This window comes from Symsagittifera roscoffensis, chromosome 10 (assembly GCF_963678635.1).
Source record: "Symsagittifera roscoffensis chromosome 10, txSymRosc1.1, whole genome shotgun sequence".
Lineage (NCBI taxonomy): Eukaryota > Metazoa > Xenacoelomorpha > Acoela > Convolutidae > Symsagittifera > Symsagittifera roscoffensis.
Genome location: NC_087071.1, coordinates 25,292,004 through 25,315,298, shown reverse-complemented (window position 1 = coordinate 25,315,298; position 23,295 = coordinate 25,292,004). Strand labels below are relative to the sequence as shown.

Genomic DNA, 23,295 nt, shown 5'->3' with positions numbered 1-23,295 from the left:
AACTACCTGTTTTAAGAATTTACAATCTGTTTTAATGTACGACCAATAAATTTTACACCTTAATTCTTAAAAAAAACATTTTCAATTCTTCCCTTGCCATTCTGAACAGGTGGTTACAAAGTTTTAGCTAGTCACTGTATGATTTTCTGCCAGCAGCTCAACTGGTCTGTGTATACTTGTATTAGGTACACAGTTTTTTTTCAACTGCTGTGTATACTTGTATTTGTACACTGTAGTTTCAATCAATTGATCTGTGTATACTTGTATTAGGTACACAGTAGTTTCAATCAACTGGTCTGTGTATACTTGTATTAGGTACACTGTAGTTTCAATCAACTGGTCTGTGTATACTTGTATTAGGTACACAGTTTTTCTATTTCAACTGCTGTGTATACTTGTATTAGATACACTGTAGTTTCATTCAACTGATCTGTGTATACTTGTATTAGATACACAGTTTTTCTATTTCAACTGCTGTGTATACTTGTATTAGGTACACTGTAGTTTCAATCAACTGGTCTGTGTATACTTGTATTAGGTACACAATTTCTTTAGTTTAACTAATCTGTGTATATATTTATTTTTAACTCGTGCTCTGCGATGATGACAACAACGGAAATGCATAACTGGTTACGAATTTTGGCTCACTATCTATAACTTTCATGACTGTTGATGTAACATTATCTTTACAAGACATATTTATTTGTGATATTCCCTTGTTTCAAAATGCATTTGCCAACAATATATCGTAAGAGAACAAAAGTGAGTCATTCTTCTGGAAACATCTATAATTTACAAGGGAACATTCCAACTGCGCATATGAAGGTTCATGAAGCTGTTGTTGTAATCTGATTGTTATTAATGTTTTACGAGCGTTCAATACTGACTATTGAAAAATATTCGCCATTTTTTGTTATTATAATGTTGGCAAACCATTCTGTCAAAGCCAAGTACGTGTTAAGCGCCCTTTTTTATTAATTTTTAACAAGACTGATTATTTTATAAACGCTGACAAATTTTTAATTACTGTAATATTGTTGCATTTATTTCTGAGCGAATGTTCGTTATCATAGCCCACGTCTGAGCAGAGCGATGTTATTATTTATATTGGTTTTCACAAATATATTTTTGCAATGTACTTTTATCCGTAGTTCAAATTTATTGTAATGGTTTCTATAACACAATGATGGTGATATAATTTTTTTTTCAGAAATGACGTCCACTGTTTTGTTTGGCGATTCTATGTTAAAAGGATTTAACGAATACCTTATCAGACTTTCCGATACGTCGGTTATAGTGAAATCTGGACTGAAAGTCAGTACCATCAATGACACTCATGTCGAAGAGATAAAAGCCTTGAAACCAGCTCGCGTTATTCTTGCTGTTGGTGCAAACGACATGTGTCCCCGCCAACAAGATATTGTGTTACAACCAAGCATTGCCCATACCGATGCTTCTCTCGCGAGCTTGGCAAAGGCCACACTTGCTATGTTGATTATGTCACTTGCTTCTCCTCTTCGCGATGCTGGCTTTGAAGTCCTGCTCCTTTGGTAACATTTTCATAAAATGACTAATTCAGTAATAATAATAATGTACATTGTTCATCAGGTATCGGTTTTGCTGTTTTTTTAATGAAGTTTAGAGAAAAAATAAACTACATTGTATTTTTAGTCCAATTGTTCGCAAGGACTTTTACCGTGAAATCCGCGCGTTGGATACAGCCATCAAGTCTTCAGATTGGTCATTTATTCCCGTTGGACTATTGCGCTACACACATTTATCTACCGATGGTGTTCATTTGTCGCAAATGGGCTGCCTGAATTTGGCGAAATTAATTTGTGAGAGAGTATCCTTAACTCTTTTGACATCTGCCGTGGTAAATACTTTTTGTCTATTCTATTTTTTTTCTGTTGTATTCCACTGAGCACTTAAATGTCATAATTTTATTTTTGCAGCCGTTTACTATCAGCTCATCTTCAGTGTTTGGCGTCTCTCAAATTTCCCTTGACGTTTGCAATAAATCTGTTTTGAGCATAGCTGATTCCCTCTTTGCAGAGCTTTACAAATCATACAAACAGGAATCTTGGACACATGTCAACGGGCGCTCTGTCAAGTGGATTTCAGAGGTTCCATACTCATATGGAAGCGTTCGCCACCCGCCCAACAACTCTTGGTCACCACAGTTGTTGTTGTTAAAGACCTTGTTGGAGAAAGAACTCAAAGTTTCCTTCAACAGTGTCCTCATCAACATTTATTGTTCCCTCGAAGAGGTAATATCACAAAATACCGTCATAACAATTAGATAACATAGAAAATGTACTTTGCCTATCAGTATTTTTAGGGAGTTGGATTTCACGCTGACAACGAACGTGGTATTCCTGATTATCCAACCATTGCCAGCGTATCCCTTGGAGCCACCCGACGCTTTGCAATGAAAAGAAACGGGACCACGCGCTCTGAAGTTTCTGTTTTGTTGCCACATGGTAGCGTTTTTACCATGCTCGGAGCTTGCCAGAAAGACTGGAAGCACAGCATCTTGAGAGGATCAACTGCACCCGATGGATCGTTTGAGAAATGGAATGGCGTCCGTTTAAATTTGACGTTCCGTAATCAGTTTGACGCTGAACGTTGAAGTTTTATGTCATTTTTATTACTTGCCGGTTTTTGAAGGTTGAATTTGAACTTGATTTCGTGGAATACTTAACTGATATCTTTACCTGATTGAAGTTTTGTTCATGAATACCAACATTGGTACATTTTTCAGATCTGTGTCATGTCTTTGCAAGTATTTTTTTTGTTTTTTGGATTTGTTTTTCGGATTGTTTTACTGCTACATACTGTCAATTCTGAGACTGCTTCACAATTTCTCAATATAATAAGACTAATAGCTTTTTTTCATTTTAGCTCTTTCTTGTAAGTATATGTGTAAGTACGATTTTTAGTTATTCCGGAGACCCATATGAGTCTACATGCCAATTTATACGATTGGCCGATTGAAACGACAGGAGGCGTTTTGCTACACATACAAACACAATCTTTTGTATTTTATTATAGCTATAGAAATTGATCTACAATGCGTAAGTACGACATTTAGTTCTACGATTGTTATTTCAGGTCCTTTGTCAATATTTCAGGCTCTTTGTCAATATAGCAAAATTTTGGTGTATATATGTGTTAGTAAGATTTTTAGTTCTACAACGTTTATTCAGGCTCTTTGTCGATATAGCAAAATATTGGTGTATACATGTGTTAGTACGATTTTAGCTCTAGAATTGTTATTTCAGGCTCTTCGTCAATATAGCAATATTTTAGCGTATACATGTGTTAGTACCATTTTTAGTTCTCGAACTGTTATTTTATGATCTATGTCAATATATCCAAATTTTAGTGTATACATGTTTTATTACGATTTTTAGTTCTCGAACTGTTATTTCATGATCTTTGTCAATATATCAAAATTTTATTGTATACATGTGTTAGTACCATTTTTAGTTCTCGAACTGTTATTCCATGATCTTTGTCAATATAGCAAAATTTTGGTGTATACATGTGTTAGTACGATTTTTAGCTCTAGAACTGTTATTCCATGATCTTTGTCAATATAGCAAAAATTTGACGTATACATGTGTTAGTACGATTCTTAGCTCTCGAACTGTTATTTCATGATCTTTGCCAATATAGCAAAATTTTGGTGTATACATGTGTTCGTACGATTTTTAGCTCACGAACTGTTATTTCAGGCTCTTTGTCAATATAGTAAAATTTTGGTGTATACATGTGTTAGTACGATTTTTAGTTCTAGAAGTGTTATTTTATGATCTTCGTTGATATATCAAAAATTTAACCTATATTTGTGTTAGTACGATTTTTAGTTCTAGAACTGTTATTTCAGGCTCTTTCTCGATATAGCAAAATTTTGTCGTATACATGTATTAGTACGATTTTTTGTTCTAGAACTGTTATTCTTCAATTATTAGTTATTCAAGTTGTTTGGTTTTTGCTTCAGTTTCTATGCCTCCGCTTTTCTTATAGACATTTATTCACACCGCCAACGACGTTTACTCTGATTGCCATAACATTATTATTTCTTTTAGCAGTTTATGCCTCGTTTATTTTGTAAAGAATTCTCTTTATGATCAATGAAATTTGCGCCATTTTGCAAAAAAAAATTAGCAAAATGCACATTGTAAATTTTGGCTACATAAATCAATTAACTACAGATTGTTATTGAACAGTTTTTCTTAGTTTTGATAGAGAGTGTTTTTTCTTGGAAAAACAGCTGTTAGAGTGCTTGCTTGTCGGCAAGCGGCAATTCGTACCAAACACCAATTTGTAACACTAGCAGCGAAACACTGATTTGCGCGCAGTATTCCTCTCGCGCCGCATGTACCGATTGGTAGCTTGTTACGAATTGTTGTTCTACCGTTGCTTGTATGAGTTTTCCGTCATTCGAAGAAAAAATGTGTCATTGCTGCGACCACTCTCGGGTGTTTGGCCTGATTTTGTGTGCCTCAAAGAAAGCTTGTATGAGGTCAATAGTGGTGACATATTTCAATGGCAATTCTGAAAAGATATCGAGGAAAAATATTTAGTCAAGAAAAACTGGTCTGAATATTTATTCAGACCAATTTATCAATAGAAGAAGTCATTCCTGGCGGAAGATTCCCAATATAATGTGCTCGTGTTTACACTAGACTTGTTCCCGTAAACAGTTTTTGTCAGCAAATTTGTAAGAATTTGAACTTGCTTTTTTACCGAACCTTTAGAACTTGCAGTATCCTTCCCCCTTAGTCTACAGGCAATGCGGTTAGTTTGTATTCACAAGGTCTGGGGTTCTGGTCCCGGCTGGACCTTGTTATTTTTCAGTATCTATAATTTCAGCATTGTCGGCTTATTGCTTATCTGCTCATGTTTTGTCGACTCAGTTGTCACATCACCGATGTTTCTTGTGAGCAATTTTCCCTGTTATTGCAAATATTTTTGGTTTTCTCCTGTAATTTAAAATTTACTAATCTTGGCCTTGCTTATTTTCTTTTTTTTTTGTTTTGTTTTCTGCAAGTTTCATTCGGCCAAATTGGTTTTGGCTTATTTACGCTTGCGAAGCAAACTTATTAGTACGAACCTTTTTTTTTCCAACCTAAGTCGCAAATATTGAGACGGCACTTTTATGGTGAGGCACCCCATTAATGGTTTGGGCACCTTTATAGCTTTATGATAGCATGTGCTTTGACATTCGAATAGTAATAAGTTGACACATTTGATGCATTTTAAGTTCATAAAATGAGCCGAAAGAAGCTATTTGTTTCAAACAACTTGACTCTAATTAAAACTCAATTTCAGAAATTTTCTAACTCAATATATCTAGCAATTTTTTAAAATGCATATTTTATACATAATGTGGCTTTATACTGTCCGGTTTGTTACATGCAAAGTTAGTGTGGATGCCTTCAGTTTGTTGTTCCGACTTTCGTAACGAAAGTAACGGAACATTGGTGCTCGGGTGGTTTTTTTCTCAGATCTTTTTAACTAGCTAATTTTGGTGGATCATTAAAAAAGTATTGTTGTGCTGAGCTTAAATTTGGAAAGATATTTCACCTGATATCTTTTTTTTTGTAAAAGTATGAGGGTTTAAAGATTGCCATTTCGGCCAATTTGGTACAATTAACTCGCGATATATTTTGCGCTACTAACGCGTAAGCGTAGATTAATCAGTCTTAGTTATCGTTCCAAATTGGTTGAAGCGGGCTATTTGCCGTAATTGATTTGTTACTAGGAGCGAAATCTATCACTTTGTACTTAATATGGCGTGTCGAGGATGATTTTCACAAAAAATCTTAAATTAAAAAAAATTTCATGTTTTTACAATGATCTTTTTATGTTATTACTGCTCCACAAACCTCAAAAGTCAGTCGGAACATTCAGGGTTTCGCCTTGATACGAGCAGTCTTGTTATATTTAAATTTTTACTTGCAACTTGTGTCGATTTGTGTTTGGTGCTACTTTTGCTACATCGAAATGGCAATTTATTAGCATATGTAGCTGCTTTATTCGTGACTAGTGTTTGTAGCTTTGCCTCTGTGTTTATATTGGCTTAGTACTTTTATTTTGAGTCTTTTGAAGGGAAAACTGGGCATTTTTCATTTAAGTAAGGTCGGATGTGGTGCAAGAGCTCAAAGTTTTAAAACTTATTCGCTCAAAATGTTTATGACGACAATTTCTTCTTACGGCTTCTATTTGTTTTCGGCGCAACGGTTGTCTACCTATTTTTTTCGTCTTGAAGGCCGCTCTTTAAATCTCAAGACCGTATTTAATGCTGGTATTTGTGTTTCTTGACTGTTTTTCTGAAATTGAATTTTTATTTTTCCAAGAAAATATTGTATTCAATATTTTTTTGCGATTTAGTTGTTTTCGCCTGTGTGTCAAACGTTGTTTCAGCTCTTGGCTGAGAGGAGAAGCTGAAGCCTAATTTGACATGCTTACTCATGGAAGCAAAAGGCAATCCAAATTGGTTTGGGCTCCAGACACGTTCGAACTCAATTGGCCACTCTTATCTTTTGTTGCGTTTTTCAACACCAGCGTATTTTAGTAGAGTTCTGTATTGTAATTTTGCTGCTGAGTGACGATTGATTTGTTTTCAGGCAGTTAGCTATGTCCATGAATGATATAATGAATAACCTTGGCTCCTTTGGACAATATCTGGTCGGGTTGGCCGAGGACCGGCGTCTTATTAATGTAAGTTTGAACCTAATTAAAAGCAAAGGGTAAGAGTTGGTTAGAACTGTTAACCGCTGCAAAATACTCGAAAAATTAACGAGATGCAGAAAATTTCTAAAAGGGTATGAAGTGCAGAAACATTTTGGAACACTTGATTTCTCCTTCAGGAAAAAGATCAATGTCCAAAGTGTTTCAAGTCGAATTCGTTGGCATTATATGTAATGCTTGAAAGCTTTTCGGGCGAGTTTATTCTTTTTTATTGCTTAGGGATGATGAAAACTGATTTTGATTGTTGCGCAATATCATTCCAGATTATAAATTCTAGTTGTGGTATACTTTCACATTTCAATGTTGGTGTCTGTTTTAACGAATTATTGTTTTCCAACGGAGAAATATTAAATTAGATTTAACATACGAATCGAATGTTAAGTCATCTATGACTCAGATATGAAAATTGATTGAAGGTTGCAATGAACTTTGGATAATTTATTTTAATTATTGTTTTTTTTAGGCTAACGATCCGGATGAAGCTCTGGTGCATCAGATGGGAGACAGAAAAGAAGCGATTGAGGCGATAAAGAGACTGTGGCTGGAGGAGACTCGGGCCATAACCATAGACGCCCTGTGCACGGTGGCAAGCAACATCCACCAGAGCACCGAACAGTTCCTGGTGCAGCTTAAGTGTCTGGAGGATGAGACCATGGAAGGACTGGACAGAGACAGTGGGAAAATGCTGGCGGTGAGTAACTATAATAATAATAACAACGTAAATTTACAAATCTGCCATGCCAAGTATACTGCCTAGGAGACCGCCATTAGAAATGAGGGTCCTGTTTCAAGAGTTTCAGACTACAAGTGGTTACAAATTATGAATATGTAATTTAGTTTTCAAGAGATATAATATAGTATTACAAGGTAAAATGAGCTAGTATGTAATAAGCACCTTTTTGATCGGGCGCTGAAGGTTCCTAATACCGGCTTAAAGCGCCGGCAGCTTATGTCAAATTGAAGTTGGAAAGAAGCTATTTCTGTTCTGTTCAATTCTTAACAGATTCGGATTTGTACATCGCATGACAACGGTCATCCAATGTTTTTGGTTATTATCCTGGGCTGAAAACGGTTGTCTCACCCTTGGAAGCTACCAGAGTAGTCGTCGTTGAGCTACGATCCACTGACTATTCAACTAGGAGAGACAGATCCGTGTTTAAAAAATGATTTGCTTTTGCAGTACGAGCTCATGTCCTCGAAAATCTGACCGACAGAGTTGAATCATTCTAATAATTATTATTATGTTTTGAAGCCTAAACTTATAAGCATACATTTTATGAAAATGTATGTTAACAATAAAGTTCGGCTTGGGAGAATACCAAAAAGGCATCAGCCTGTCGGGTGGCAACTCCATGAGTAAAATTTGTTCGTCTACCTTTTTAAACTATTCGCATAAACAAAAGGACCGCAAAATTTCTTCAAATATCACAAAAGAAAACTACAAGAGAAAAAAATCTGTTTGTTTTGGTGTTGTCTAACAATTAAAATAAGATAAGCAAAAATACTATAACAAGGGATGGAAATTTACCATAACATACAAAGAAAATGTTCGTTGTCACAAATATATATGTCTCTTATTTTATGAAAAAATAAGTCCAAAGTTTCATTGGTAGTTGTTAACGCTTCAAAAATAATATTTTTTATCTGACTGTCAGAATTTATTATACAAAATACGAATCCTTTTTTCGATTTTCTTTTTTGCTCTTGTAGTAAGCTTATTTCTGCTGCGAAATTTTTTCTTGTATTGCCTGTTTTGATAGTATACGTTATCTCCTGTTCACTTATGTATTCATGAAGTTTTTTTTCCACAAGATCGTCTTATAATTTTAAGCCTGAGTTGAAAAAGCTCATATACATGTAATTCTCGAACCTAACAGAGTTTATGTTTGTCCCGATTACGTTTCAGACTTTCCCACTTTTTAATTTCCAACAAATCCTCCACACGAGTCTTTGCTGACTTTTTAAAATACGTTTTGTATATCTTGAGCAGTGTAGATGTGTTGTGACATCGAGCAAGATTTGGCTGCTTTTTAAAAAAGTTTTATCGATGTGTGTTTTGAAATTTAATTTTTCTTCACTCATTACACTTTAGTACTTATGTATTATCCTTGTTTATTACACCGAAGACTTTAGTCAAGGTGTTATGGTATCGTGTAACGGGTTTTTTTTTTTAATGTTGTCTGTTGTCAAGTGTCGACAAATAACGTCCACAGTTATCAATTATCATGTGGGCTGGACTATATCGCGCTATGTCACGTGATTGCGTATGTTTGTTTCTTTATTTGTTCATCTTTATTTATTTAATTATCTGTTCTTTTATTTATTTAATTATGTTTAGTTTGCTTATATTTATTTATAATTTATGTATGTACATATTTATTTTTGTTTATTTTTATCACGTGTTTTGTTTATTTATTTAATTATTCTTTCTTTCATTTAGTTTTGCTTTTATTATTTCTGTGTGTGTATTTATTTAATTTATTTATTTTCATTTATTTATATTATGGGTCTGTTTGTTTGGTTATTTGTTCATATATATTTTTTCATGTCTATTTAATTATTTGTACATTTCACTTTTGCTTTTATTTATTTATTTATTTATTTATGTATTTATTTATGTATTTATTTTTTTATTTATCTAGGTTGTACTAGAGTCTGATATTGAAATGTGATATGGTATGACCTCGAAAGACTAACAATTTTACAACGTAAACTGTATTATAATTCGCTTTTTTCCAGTAAGATTTTGTGATAAACTGTGTCGAACGCTCTTGTAAGATCTATCAGCGTACACACGGAGCCACTCTTATCTTCTAAGTTCTCCACTTTTTCTTCACTGAGTTCTAAGATAGCATCAACTGTGCTTTTTTCAATTTCGGAATGCGTACTGACATGCTGTTGATACATCATATTTATTCAGAAAACGTCTCAATTGATGGTTAATCATTTTTTCGAAAATTTTCTCCATAATTCGTAGAATAGATATAGGTCAGTAGTTACCTTAATTTTAGAATGTGCTATTTTTCTGAATTAGTTGAACTTTTGCATTCTTAAAAATTGATGGATAAGACAACTCTACTTTGATTAAAAAGGCTACTCAGCATCTTAGATATAATGGACTTATTTTTTTAATTAGGTTGTTACTTGCTTGTAACTATCAAGGCAGATTTTTTTCTTCAGGCTTTTAATTACTTCATAAACTTCTCGGGGTGAGATGCTTCGAAAAACACTAATCCCATTCTCTATAACATTTTTAATGTTGTGTGGTGTTTTATCAGTTTAGATAGGCTTCTGATCAATTTCAATTAAAAAAAATTATTTAATTCTTCTGCAGTCGGAGTGCTGTTTTGAACTCACTGTTTTTTTCTTTTATGTAATTTCACCTATGACTTTATAAAATTTGTTCGAATTTTTATGGCTCTTTCTTTTCTGTCTTCTCTCAAAGAAAGAACTTTTTGATTTTCGACACAAGCTTTTCAACTTTTTTTTGTTGTTCGTGGAACTTATCAAGATTACAATCACTCTTTTTGTTCAATTATTTTTTCTATAATTTAATCCAGCTGTTACTCTCATTTTGAAATTTAGCTGTTTTTCAGTTTTTCTTTTTTTTTTTACTTATTGGGAGCTTAGGAATGAATATCTTACAATTAGATTGGATAGCTATTAGGAGCTATGAAATGCAACCATTCACATCTTCAGTATCTTTTTTCAACTCAAGTTTTTCAGGGGTCTGCCACAGCGCCAAATTCAACTTAGCAAAGTCTCATGGTTCTCCAAAACGTTCCAGTCAGTTAAAAATTCAAGATTTTGTTTCTTAAGCAAAGTTTTGTTTTCAGTAAGAAATGGTGCTTCAATTTCTACCGCCTCGTGGTCCGTTATTGAGTTGTGTTCGACCATGACAATCGATTTTAAATTGTTACGAAATACATCAATTGTTGACTGACTGTTTTTAGTTACTCGAGTATTTTTTTTTTAAAATAATTTTAACCCAAACAGTAGCAGGCTGTTCTCAAGATTTAGAGAGTCACTTCTCGACTTAGTCACATCAACCTTCATGTCTCAACATACAGTGTGCATATCTGCAGGCTGCATTTTCAACTCGAACAGATCAGCTTGTAATTCATCAAGAAATTTACAATTGTTCATTTGAGGTACTATATAGACAACATTTATATTTTTCTCTCCGACGTTTTCGCATAAAAAAGTCAAAGTTTGCATTTCTTCTGAAATCAGTTCTCTAATTTTATTATCTGAAATACCTTCGCCTACGTAAAAAGCAACACCTCCACCGCGTCTGTTCCTATTCACCGTTTCGATTGATTGGTAACCTGCCAATTTGAAAATACCGAACTCCATTTAATCTTTCAGCCATGTTTCAGTAAGAGCTCTAATTTGCAGCTTTTTAGTTTAAGGGATTGATGATTTTGGGCTAATGAGCGAATAGTTTGCAAAAGAATGGACGTTCAGTTGTAGGTATTACTCCTTTTTCAGGCCTTATCCTATTATTCCTTTGGCCAATATACTTACATTTTGATTTTTGATAATAATTGTTCATATTTTTCGAAGCACTTTTTTGTATTTTTAACCAGTTTTATTTTATTTTGAAGTGATTTGATCAGCAGACTGCTGAGAATTGCAATCTGGTTCAATCAATAACTTCTTACTTCAATCGGTTTTCTTTATACTTTGAAAATTCATTTAATCAGTTTTTTTTTCTAACAATAACTTCTGACTTCAATCGGTTTTCTTTATACTTCGAAATTTCATTTTATTCGTTTTTTATTCTGTTCAACCATAATTACTGAAAATTGCTGAAGGTTCTTAATCTAGTTTAGACACTTCTCGTTCAGTTTGCTGAAAATCGGAACCAGGAAAATATATTTAAATTTAGACGAGCTTAGCCACTACACTCGAAAATGCTAATTGAGAAAGTTTGATTGGGAAAAAATTGGATTATCTGCTGAAAATCGCAACTACACTCAAAAATTCGTATTGAAAAAGTTAAGCGGAAAAAAAAGAAAACTAAGAATTGAGGTACACGACTTTTAGGCTTCTATGCTTCAGTAGCGAAAGTTTTGTTTTTTTATGATTTTTCAGAATAAGATGAATAAAAAACTAGAAAAAAGAAAAAGACACTAAACTAAGAAATTACTTGCTGAGAATCGCAACTAGTCTCAACCTCAAGCGTTCTTCACGCTTATTGCATTTTTTGTTGACTAATGCGTTTTACAGATAATTGAATTGTTACAAAACTGAGATTTAGTACCGTGTTTTTAGTATGTACCTTATTTAAAACCATGTTGAACAAAAAAAATAAAGAAGAACTCGTTCGCCTCTAAGCGAATTGTTGAAATTAAATTTTGTCTATGGGAGAGAAAATATGGAAAAAATAGAACAGATAATGAGAAAAAGACAATTTTTAGAAATTTAATAGTTAATTCTAGAGCCAACGCTTTTGCTTATTCAACTTATGTAAAGATAATAGCTACATCAAGGTTATTAACTCAAAATTTTAGTTTTGAGGGACTGCTCGCACTTCCACAACTAGAATTGATAGGATTTCACATTCTTCACTTTTTCGCGTTCATTATTTTTAGTTTGGGAGAAAAACTAGCATAGTTTCTTGATTCTCTAGTCATTTTCATTTCGGATTCACCGCGTTTAGAACTTGTCGCCCTATTAGCCATGGGTTGTTTTTTGATATCATTTTTCATAGTTTTTGATTCTTCCACGTGGTCCACTTTTTTCATAACGAACTTGCCCACGGTCATTTTTGCACAAAACCGACACGCTGCAATTCCAGGAAGATGTATTGAAACCATTTTCGATTTTCTCTTGGTTTATGTTTGATTCAACAGGAAGGAGAGGCTCGTTCATGTATGTTTTCATCCCATTAATTTGTTGCTTTTTATTCAAACTTTGTTCGTAACGTGTTATTTGCTAATTTGTCCTCCAACTTGAAAAATTTCACAAGAACCGTAGGGGTCAATCCATGAGGTAGATTTTCAGTACCCGACATATTGTTGTATCCACTCAATGAGCTCTCCGTAAATTCAGTGTATCCCAAATCTTGGAAAAATACTAGCGAATCATCAAGAAATTTGTTCTTCTTTTCATAAAAATCACCCGAATTTTTTCGCAGATTAAATGGAGGATTTTTGATTAGAATGGAATCCTTACTGGTTTAACGTTCCTGTAGCCTCAACCGTTCGTTCAAATTAAAACAAATGGTTTGTATGTCGCTCACCTTTTCTGTAAGTTCACTCATACCAGATACTAAGTTGTTTGCCATCCGCAGCAACGCCTCTCTCGCAGTCTTATCCGTTATCTGATTGATGATAGCATTCATCTGCTGTGGAATATACATGATGTAAAGAAAAAGCTTTTTAATACAATAATTGAGATTAATTGAATTCAATGATTTTGTCTTTTTGTTAATTCAAACAACGTAACTCAAGTTTGTAATCGGCCTTTCCAAATTTTTTTAAAGAAAGAAACTTACTTTTGAAGGTCAAGAAAAAGAGCAACTGTTTCTCACTATGTTTCATTCTTTTTTGATCAGATAGTCAACTCATATTTTGAGAATTTCTGAAACATTTGGTTTGAAATTAATACCGCGAGTAGTTATTTTTGTTATGAAAGGTCTTCGGACTTATTTGGTTAATAGAGGATCGGCTAAAATGGGGCTAAATTTACTATCCAATTCAGCTATTCTCTATTGTTATCTCAAAATACTTGCAAGAATATGAGAAAAAGAGGCCAGTAGTACAATCAAGTGGATACTCTTATGTGAGTCTTCTTTCAGGAGTTGGAGAATATGGAGCGCATTCGCTGTCTTCGTGCCATTCGAGAAGTATCTAAGGTTAGTGAATCGTTTACATTTGTGTTCAGGGGCAGGGTTAGGGGCAGGTGGAATGAGCAAAAACTTTCAAAACAATGCCCAAAGTGCTGCACGGAAGTTTCTGGTCTAACAGGGTCTTCTGGTACTTAAATAGCTCGTAAATTAAATTGGTCGACCTAAATTTAAAAAGGTCATCCAAAATTTTGAAATTTAGAACCCAAATCTCACCGAAAAAAAACAAGTTAAAGCTTTAGTCTTAGTTTTTTGTTTGTTTTAGCCGATCACAGAAACATTGTATGGTAAGTTACCAAAGTCGTTGAATACTATTTTGAAAAGGAAAAAGAGTTTTCATCACTCACACTTTCTAACGGTTTCTAGGAGGTCAATTCTACAGGAGGCCTGGAAAGCTGAAAGTGGATAACCCTCCGAGCAGCGCTACCGTTTCCCCACAGTATTTTGCACCCAAATCAATTCAAGGTAAGTTCCAAGGATTTTCGACGCAGGGTGTCCAGATAATCTTTTTTACGGCTTTTTAACGGACTGGTACATTTTGGTTCATTATTGAAAATCTTGGATCCACCTTCTCTGTTTTTGGCCCTTGTTGGTCCGTAATTTTGCTTTTCTTTTGGTAGTGCTCAAAAATTGAACTTAATTTTTTGGACACCGTTTTATCCTCAATTTCAGACTTATCTGCGGTAACTAATAAATGATACGCAAACTTGTGAAAAGACACGAAGCTCATTTCTACGTTTGCCGTGTAAAAGTTGACATGGTATGTTTGTTTTGTCTTTCAGAAAGAAATAGCTGCCTGTAAGTTTCCATTCTCTAAAAATGTGCGTAGTTTTTGCATGATGGTGTTTAGTTTTCGTGAGTTTTGCATCTTCACTTGCATGAAGAGTAGATCTCAGATCTTTGGGTCAAATTAGCTGTAAGTTGGTGATCCAGTTCTAAATCGATATTTGGAAATTTTCGCAAAGAATTGGGCATTCGTTTTATGCATTCGAATTGGTAGTCGTTTTTTTTTGTGCAGACCTGCAGAGAATTGGGCATTCGTTTTCTATTGATGAGCCAGCTGCTTCACCCACTCAAGATTCTCACCGGCGGCTGAGCAATGGTAACACACCGCCATTACAGAACGGAAGTGTGACGGGCACCCCACCTCGTGCTATATCTCAGAATCATCAAGGCCAAATTTTGGTAGGTATTTAAAGGATCTTTTTTAAGAAATAGTGACTCAAAACTAATGATTTGATTATTCTTAACCTTAACCTCATAACTGATGCGTAGTTTTTTGTAATTTTGTTTTAAGAACGAACGCATTCATATTTTTGTATTACGCTTGCAAGCAGCTAGTGTTTTAGTACGAACCTTCTTTTTTTTCTAACCTAACTCGCAAATAAAAGTGTTCATTAAAAGTGTTCACTTGTGTGCTTTTTTGCTATAGTTACGATCTGTAGCATCGGAAGGCTCTTTTCCACTTTCCCAACCCCGCGTAAAATTACAAAACTAATCTGTTCAAAAAAATTTCACACGGCATTTTGCATGTAGTAAATGTAAAAATTTGTTCACCTGGTCACGCTGACACGTTTTAATGCAGTTTATAACAAGAAAGAATTTTTTAAATATATTTTCATAAATTGAATTTCAGAAAAAATCAAAGGGGGGACTGGAAAAAAGCCCATTGGAAATTGCATAGCATCTGTTCTTGGCTTTATTTTTGGCTAGTGTTTGTGATGGACTAAGCGTCAGTGGCTGAGTGGTTAGTGAGTGAGGCCCATTATTTCTAGGTCGTAGGCTCGCGTCCGAGACCTCGCCGTAGTTTTACTAATTCGAGGCTTATTTTAAATTTTTCTTATTGTAATTTTAACGCTAACGAGCAGCTAGTATTTCTGTACAAAACTTTTTTTCTAACCTAACTCGCAAATAAAAGTGTTCATTAGACGTTCACTTGTGTGCCTTTTTGCTATAATCACGATCTGTAGCATTGGAAATCTGTTCTCGGCATTTTTTGTGGCTAGTGTTTATGATGGACTAAGAGTCCGTGGCTGAGTGGTTAGTGCGTGAAATTATTTATTTCTAGGTCGCGGTAAGTCGTAGGCTCGAGTCCGAGTCGTCGCCGAATTTTTACTAATTCGAGGCTTATTTTTACTTTTTCTCATTGCACTTTTTAGAAATCTAGGACTGCTTTTTGGCGTGTTCTCGCAAGTGTTTGAGAAGCGCAGCATCGCCTCTGTAAAACCTATAAGAATCTCAGAGCATGTCGTTTTAATTTCATAAAAACAAATAGAAGTTTTCAACGGTATCTTAGGGCAGACTTTGTTTTATTTCGTGAACTGTTATAGAAAAATACGGGGGTGACTGCAGGTGTGTCCAATGCCAGTAAGTTTGCTGGAGACAAGAGGTACAAGATAGAGCACACGGGACGCACGGGGTCATCAATGCGCAAAGGTTAGGTACATCATTTGCAATTAAACAGCATCTGTGTAATTGCTATATTGGTGGCTAGTGTTTGACCACTGGCACGCGACCATGGCGCAATTACGATGTGAGTCTTAATATCCAGGTCGGGGTTCGACTGGTACATATAAAAACATGTATGTTTAGCATTGCAATTACATATCAGTCTCGAAAGTTAATTTTGAATTTTCATATTACCCAGCGGAAGAAAAAGGTTATCTATTGATTCAGTTTTCCGATATCAACGCTAATACAAATTCAAGAGCTTCAAGGTCATATTTTTTTCTCAGAAAATTAAAAATTATAACTGTCAGATAGTTAGTTTTTGATTTTCTATGGGTATCAAGTGGGTCTCAGTGAAAAAATTTCATTTCGCGTATATGATAAAATGCTTATCTTACAATTTCCATATATGAAAAAATGTTTATCCTACAATTTCCATATATGAAAAAATGTTTATCCTACAATTTCCATATATGAAAAAATGTTTATCCTACAATTTCCATATATGAAAAAATGTTTATCCTACAATTTCCATATATGAAAAAATGTTTATCCTACAATTTCCATATATGAAAAAATGTTTATCCTACAATTTCCATATATGAAAAAATGTTTATCCTACAATTTCCATATATGAAAAAAATTTTATCCTACAATTTCCAGAATGCTTATCCTAGAGTTTTTTTACACTTTTCTGAGTCTATGAAACTGTAGGAAATTGTAGGATAAGCATTTTTTCATATATGGAAATTGTAGGATAAGCATTTTTGGTCAACCCGGGGAAGGAAAAATTGGTAAAATAACACCTTTGTTTTTCAATTTACGTTTTGTTAAGAAATTCGTGTTTTCATTTAAAAAAAGGGCCCGAGCTCAAGTTTTGTTTCTCAACCGGGCCAGGCCTCAAATTCAGGCCCGTTTCCAACTCTGGGGGGGGGGGGGGGGTGTTGGGTTTGTAAGCAACTTTTTTGGTATTTTAACTTTGCTTTATGGCGAATTTGCTGGTGTTCTTCATTGGTGCATCTGTGTAAATCACGTAACAAATAAAACGCAAAACCCAACTTTCAAGCTTATGAAGTACTGATCCATTAGTTGATTCATTTTACCTTCTTTTGTATTTCAGCTATTAGCGGTACATCCAGCAGTAGTCTCAACAATGGTGGAGGCTCCTCGCTGACGTCAAGTTCGCCGGGACAGTCGAACCAGAGTCTTAATTCGAATCCTAATGAATGTGAGTTAAAATAAGGTGTAACCCTGTAGCAAACGGTAAATGCAAGTCATTTAAGTGCTAGTAAGCCACAAAGTCATTTATCGCCTTTTTCTCCAAATTTCAAGTAAATTTCAAGTAGGAATTGGTAGGTGAAGCAGCTTGTTAAATAAAACTCGAAGTTGAAACTAAAGAATTAACAGTAAAGAAAAACTAAAATATATTTCGGATCTACCTACATTCCATTCCTCCTTCTCAAGAAAGGTGGTTTTTAAGATAAAGTTGGTCGAAATTTCGACCAATCAGAATGCAGCAAAGTTAGAATTCAACAGAAAACGCTATGGCTAACTTGCTGTTTTCATTTAAACAGATGGATATTCTTTAGTTGATACCATACAGGTGGAAATTGTTAAGTAGATGCTATCTTTCAAGAACTTTGTTTACATTTAGCTATACCGAAACCGCCCCCGCCCCCGACACTCTCACACCCACCACCTCCAACCAATCCTGCAGCAGGGAAAAAGGGAGCACCTGCGCCCCCTCCTCCGCCCCCACCACCGCCACCCATGCCACAACAGCAGAGTAACCCCAAGCTTGGAAAGAGTGATCCGAACAGTTTGAAGCCGAAGATGGACTGGACACGACCAATAAGCGTAGGGCGTAAGTACACTGCCCTTCAATTCTAGTTGGCACATGTTTAATTCTCTAAAGAGTCCGGACTGTGTTTGGGCAATAAAACTATTTATTAATAAATTTGAGCGTAAGAAGTGTTATTTCATTACGTAGTAGTTCATAGAGTTCTTGGTGATTTTTTTCTGGAAAAGGTCTTAGAATGCTCTACTAACTACAGATATACATTCATACATATTAATAAATTTATGAATGCACTTAGGTATATGTGCACTTTTCGAGTTCAATTCCAGTTCATTTGCCTAAGGGCAGGAATTATTTGCTCTATAAATACGAGCGCGCAAAGGTCATGAAAAAATTGATCGACTTCTTGTTTCGTAAGTGGAATTTATATTTCCCGGCGGAATAAGAACTTTACCTATTGATCCACTTTTCTCAAATTGATTTGATTGTGTCTTGAAATTCAAGGAGGGTTAAGGCGCCAGATATTTTTTACTATGAAATTCGAAAGTTGAAGTTTTTTCAAAATTAAGACTGTTTTTTTTTTAACTGGATCGCGTTTTGTTATACTTCGAACAGTATTTATAATTTATTTCAAAATCCAAAATTTTGGCAAAAGAAGAGTAAAATTTTATTTTTTGACTAACATTTTTATCTGAAAGAGTACTGTATTTACAAAAACTATCTTAACAGCATGTACATTGGTTGAAAATGAAATGACTATATTATGCATTATAGTTCTCAAAATTAATACATGCACTCAAATATTACCACCTATTGTAACATATCACCTCAAAGGCCACAGCGGGGCTCGCAAAATTAATGGCAAGTCTGAAGAAAGGATTGTCAAAGTTTTTACCATTGGCGTCAAAAAATTCTGGTACAGGCCACAAAAAAACTGGAATGCTGTTAAGTATGATTTTTAGTGATATAATGCATTTCATTTCATTTGAAGGCTTTCAAGCTTATTGAGCATAATTTTCTGAAAACTAAAATATATCGCGAAAGTGGGCGGGAGCCCATTGCAAGGATAAAAAGCGTATATGCTTAACTCTTGAAATATATATTTATAGCAATGTTTATAACAGTGTGCCAGACATTTATTTGTTGGTGTTTAGCGGGAGACTATGTGCCTGATGATGCGGAGTACGATGTGACAGGGGACTCAAATGGTGCAGATGTTGTACAGGCAAAGAGTAAGTGCAATTTGTTTCATTTTCAGTTCGTGTAAATCTTGATTGTCATTAATTTCCTTCGCAAAAAGTGTTTAATTGAAACCTTCATTATTGTTTTTTTTGCAATAGCTTTTGCTATTACAGATGAATAAGTGCAACAGAACGAAGTGATTTTACTTATATAGTTCTTGATGTTTTTTTAGGATCTACCTACTGATCCAGTTTTCTCAAATGGGATAAGTTTATTTACATACGCGAGCGTAGTGTATTATTACGAAGATTTTATTTAAACGTATGTCGCAAATAAAAGTTTGGTGGCACTTTTGGTGTAATTCAATTTAATCATTTTTTTAGCTAATTTAAGCATAAACAGTTTCATGGCATATCTTGCTGCTTTTTTGGTTAGTGTTAGGTCTTGTTTGAAAAAAAGTATTTATTATGAAAATGTATGGGATTTTTTTTTAGGTCGACCAAACCAAATGGATAAACCACTATAAAGGCCCTAACTTGTCCAAATTGTCTTCGCCGCAGGCAAATTTTTGAATCGCCGCAGGCAAATTTTTGAAAAAACAGGTCAAAAAAGCCGTTTTTGGGCATTTTTGGAAAATTTTGACAAAGAAATTGCGCCTTTAAAAAATTTCTAGGGTCCGTCACCAATTATGGAGATCTCAAAGCAGTACAAAAGGGGGACCCTTGGGGTCGGCAGGGGGTCGAATCGCTGAAGAGAGGGGCGTCCGCCCCCCCCCCCCTAAATCCGCTACTGCGTTCTACGGCCTTCGTAATTTTGGCGTATTTGTTTTGATTTTGTTTTTAATTTTCTCAAATATTAAATGCGCTAGCCTTTGAGCATTTGAGAAGAAGATTTCGATCAAGAGAACAAATTATGAGGATCTACCTTTCTCGGCTCCTTTCTCTAGTTTTGGTAGAACAAAGTTATGGCGTAAATTAAGCCCATTTTTTGACATATTGGTTAATTTTTTTCTCAAAAATTACCCTGCGAAATTGGAGATTAAAGGTTTAACCTAAAGAAAAAAATCGGATAGGCGAATCTTACCTGCGCAAGCGGCTGTGCTCCGCGTTTTGAAAAAAGTATGGCCTTAGAAAATTTCCAGTTTTTGAAATTTTGCATGTTTTTTGGAAAGTAATGCTTTTTTTGAAAAACTAACCTTCTGATTCTGAGGCTGATAGTTCACGAAAACTAATATGGTGCTTAGATTTTTCCCGCTTAATCTGTTTTAACTATCTTTTGTAGAAAAGCTGATATGGACTACGAAAAACCCTTTTTAAATTTTTTTTCTTAGAAGTTTCGTCACAATTACTGACAACTTCTCGCTAAATCTGATTTTACGTGTGCAGTCTTTAGAATCGGGTCCGGAATCTTCGATCTAAAAGCCAGGGCGTGGAGAGCTGTGGCTCGTCTCATGCTTTAGTGTAGAGCAAATTTTATGGATCAAGTAAAAGTCAAATTTTTGATCGATTTTTGGAATCAAAAACTATCCAGCCAAATCTGAAATAAAGACTTCTATTGCAAGAGCAAGAAGTAGTTTTCTCTTAAGTGGTTAATCTCCTACTCAAGCAGAAAAACACGGGCTTAGCGTAAAGTCTATTTGTTTGAAATTTCGAAAATTACGCGTTTCCTTATCAGTACAAATTTTGAGGAAAAAATAAGAACAGATAGATCCACCATTAGCTGAGCCACTATTTTACTTCCAAGCGACCGTGGCGCAGATGAGAGGAAGTATGACTCCTAATCAACAGTTCGGATATTCAAATCCGAATATTCAAATAGTTTCATGGTTTTGGTCGAGTTTTTGCTGCATAAAATTGGCAATTCTAGCTGCTTTATTGGTGGATAGTGTTAGTAAAATTACAAGCGGTCGTGGAGCAGATGCTTCTTATCTTGCGAGAAACAAATTGGTGCATGTTAATGCAAAATTCAAAGCACTTAGCATAGTGGTAAGGCGTTCAGTTTGATATCGGCAGATAGTTTATTCGATCCCCTGCCATGAAAATGATAGTTTGCGAGGACGAGCTTTCTTGTGGCCTCCTCTAGCTACAGGTCTACCACTGCTTGACCAATATAGGCTGGATCAGTGGTACCACGTGAAACTTTTAGACGCTAAAAACGGCCTTGAATCACAAAAAAGAGATTTGCTCAACAAAATGTGAGGAAATTATAGAAACGGACTATGCTTAGGCATGCCTTATAAGCCTTTGATAGATCCTCTGCGAATCGCAGAAACCATTTTGTTTGTTAAAGAGTCACTGAACTCTTTTATAGGTCGCGATGATATTTATTTCAAATTTTTTTGCTGGAAAAGTCCTGAAATTTGTTCAGGCTCAAATTTATTGTTTCGCGGTTTGACTTTGATTTCTTTTGAAGTTCAGTTCTTTTCTTTTATTAAAAGAAATGCAAACTCCGCTAACGAACAGCAAAAGTGTAAAACGGTCACGGAAAACGTGATCGATTTCAGTTTCGAAAATGGAATTCAATTTTAAATTCAGATTTCCCTGCGAAAAAAATTGTTTTTACTTATTGACTCAGCGTTTTCTAATTAGGTTATTTTAATCAAAAAGTTTCGATCATAATATGTTCTAGAAGTTCAAAGAGCTGTAGGGCCATCTTTTTTTCTCTGAATTCCGAAAGTTGTGATTTTTTATTTTTGTTCTTTTGACTTACGTTCAATGACAGTTTTCCAACTGTATGTTGGCTTTGTTTATGAACCGGAAGTGATGATCAATTGTGTAATCTTCGTATCGTAGTTGCCTCAACGAGTTGCTCTTTTGTGAATTTTCTATCTGTTCAAATGTCTGTCTATTCGTCTTTTTGTCTCTCTTCTATTCCTTTGTTGTGTTGTGTGTAGTGCGAGTGCTGTATGATTATTCGGACGAGTACAACAATGTGAGTTACCAGAAGGGGGACATAGTGACCACTGCCTCCTCCGACTCTACCTGGACTGAGGCCACAGCTGACCACATTGCATGGGGCATCATTCCCACCTCCTATCTGGCACCAACTAACTCACACTAATACAATTCATACATAAATATTGGATTGTAGTAGTTTTTTAAGCGCTAATCAAACAAGTCGAATTTCTACCTCTTTACGTTGTGGTTTTTATGCTGTTAAATTTGAGATATCAAAGATAGAAAAAATCTCCTGATTTGGTTTTCTTATATTGGGCCTATTTTGTCCACAAAAAAGTGAGTCGTAAGTAATCTAAAATTCAAAAAATTAGATTAAGCTCTAAATATTTTTTTTTCTTTGAAAAGCAAAAGTTAATAAGTTTTTAAAAAAGAAATTAGTAGTTATTTTTTCTGTTTGCTAAATATTATTTTTTTCCACCTGTCTGTTAGATATGCTTCGATACTATTATATCGGATTCATCACGCTTTTTTGTTTGTTATGATGCATTCCAGGTAGCACACCTAAATGGTTGTTTACTTTGTTTCTTAACATTTTACTGACTGCTTTTGGACATAAGAGACCATAGCGTTTTTTAGGGATGAAACAAGACAGCTAGTATGATTTTTAAAGTGCTTTCTGTAATGAAACCGGAAATCAGTGATACAATGAAAACGAAAACCAGTGCATTGACTGAAATGAGTTTTGAAGCTTCTGATTTTTTAAAAGCTGGAAAACAATTTTGTGAATTAAGTTGTTCTGGTGCGTATTATTGTATATATCAAGATCTAAATTAGGTTCGCGTGTTGTTTCATAACCATTTGATTGAAGTAGCCTCAAATACTGTTCCTAAGAATAGAATAACATATATTTAATGATAAAGGGTCTAAATAATGGGCCCATGTGAACAATCTCCCCTCTGAATAGACCAAGTGAACAATCTCCCCCCCCCCATAATTAAATGACAAATTCAGCAGTAAGCCATGCATGCAATGTGCTCAATTTTGATTGGCTGAAAAATATTACATTTAACCAAGTGAACTTTCTCCCCCCTTAATTGATTTAGGGGGGAGATTGTTCAATTGGTTCAAATTATGTGTTATTGGTTTATTTTTAATATTGTTGATTGTATTTAAAATCAATATGTGCTTGTTCATATCCAAATTTTCAATTGTACTTAAATGCATTGTAATTATTAATTAGAATAATGCTTAATCATTGTAATTATTAATTAGAAAGATTTGTTGTTGTTATTAATAAAAAAACTCTTAAATTGCGTTTTTCTTCATTTTTCTCGATAGGGTGAAAGTTAAAAAAA

The 23,295-nt window shown here is 34.7% G+C and overlaps 3 protein-coding genes across 4 annotated transcripts in view; all 3 read left to right on the top strand.

Moving 5' to 3' along the window:
- LOC134855165 (ras-related protein Rab-14-like) overlaps positions 1-23,295 on the top strand; it is a 108,397-nt gene that overhangs the window by 73,195 nt on the left and 11,907 nt on the right. The gene's annotated exons all lie outside the window — the stretch shown is intronic.
- LOC134855469 (alpha-ketoglutarate-dependent dioxygenase alkB homolog 3-like) lies at positions 1,219-3,214 on the top strand. 2 transcript variants are annotated; one of them, XM_063872003.1, is made up of 4 exons: positions 1,219-1,550; positions 1,672-1,876; positions 1,956-2,270; positions 2,342-3,214. In XM_063872003.1, exons 1-4 carry the CDS (start codon positions 1,243-1,245, stop codon positions 2,630-2,632), a joined length of 1,119 nt encoding a protein of 372 aa, XP_063728073.1. In that variant the 5' UTR covers positions 1,219-1,242; the 3' UTR covers positions 2,633-3,214. The 2 variants fall into 2 exon arrangements, 1 of the variants encoding a protein (XP_063728073.1); XR_010164492.1 differs by having other exon boundaries at positions 1,219-1,876; positions 2,333-2,575.
- On the top strand, positions 6,643-23,216 carry LOC134855531 (abl interactor 1-like). The gene is made up of 11 exons (XM_063872075.1): positions 6,643-6,732; positions 7,226-7,453; positions 13,568-13,624; positions 13,881-13,902; positions 13,982-14,080; positions 14,634-14,800; positions 15,946-16,051; positions 17,184-17,291; positions 17,718-17,927; positions 19,016-19,093; positions 21,937-23,216. Exons 1-11 carry the CDS (start codon positions 6,649-6,651, stop codon positions 22,101-22,103), a joined length of 1,326 nt encoding a protein of 441 aa, XP_063728145.1. The 5' UTR covers positions 6,643-6,648; the 3' UTR covers positions 22,104-23,216.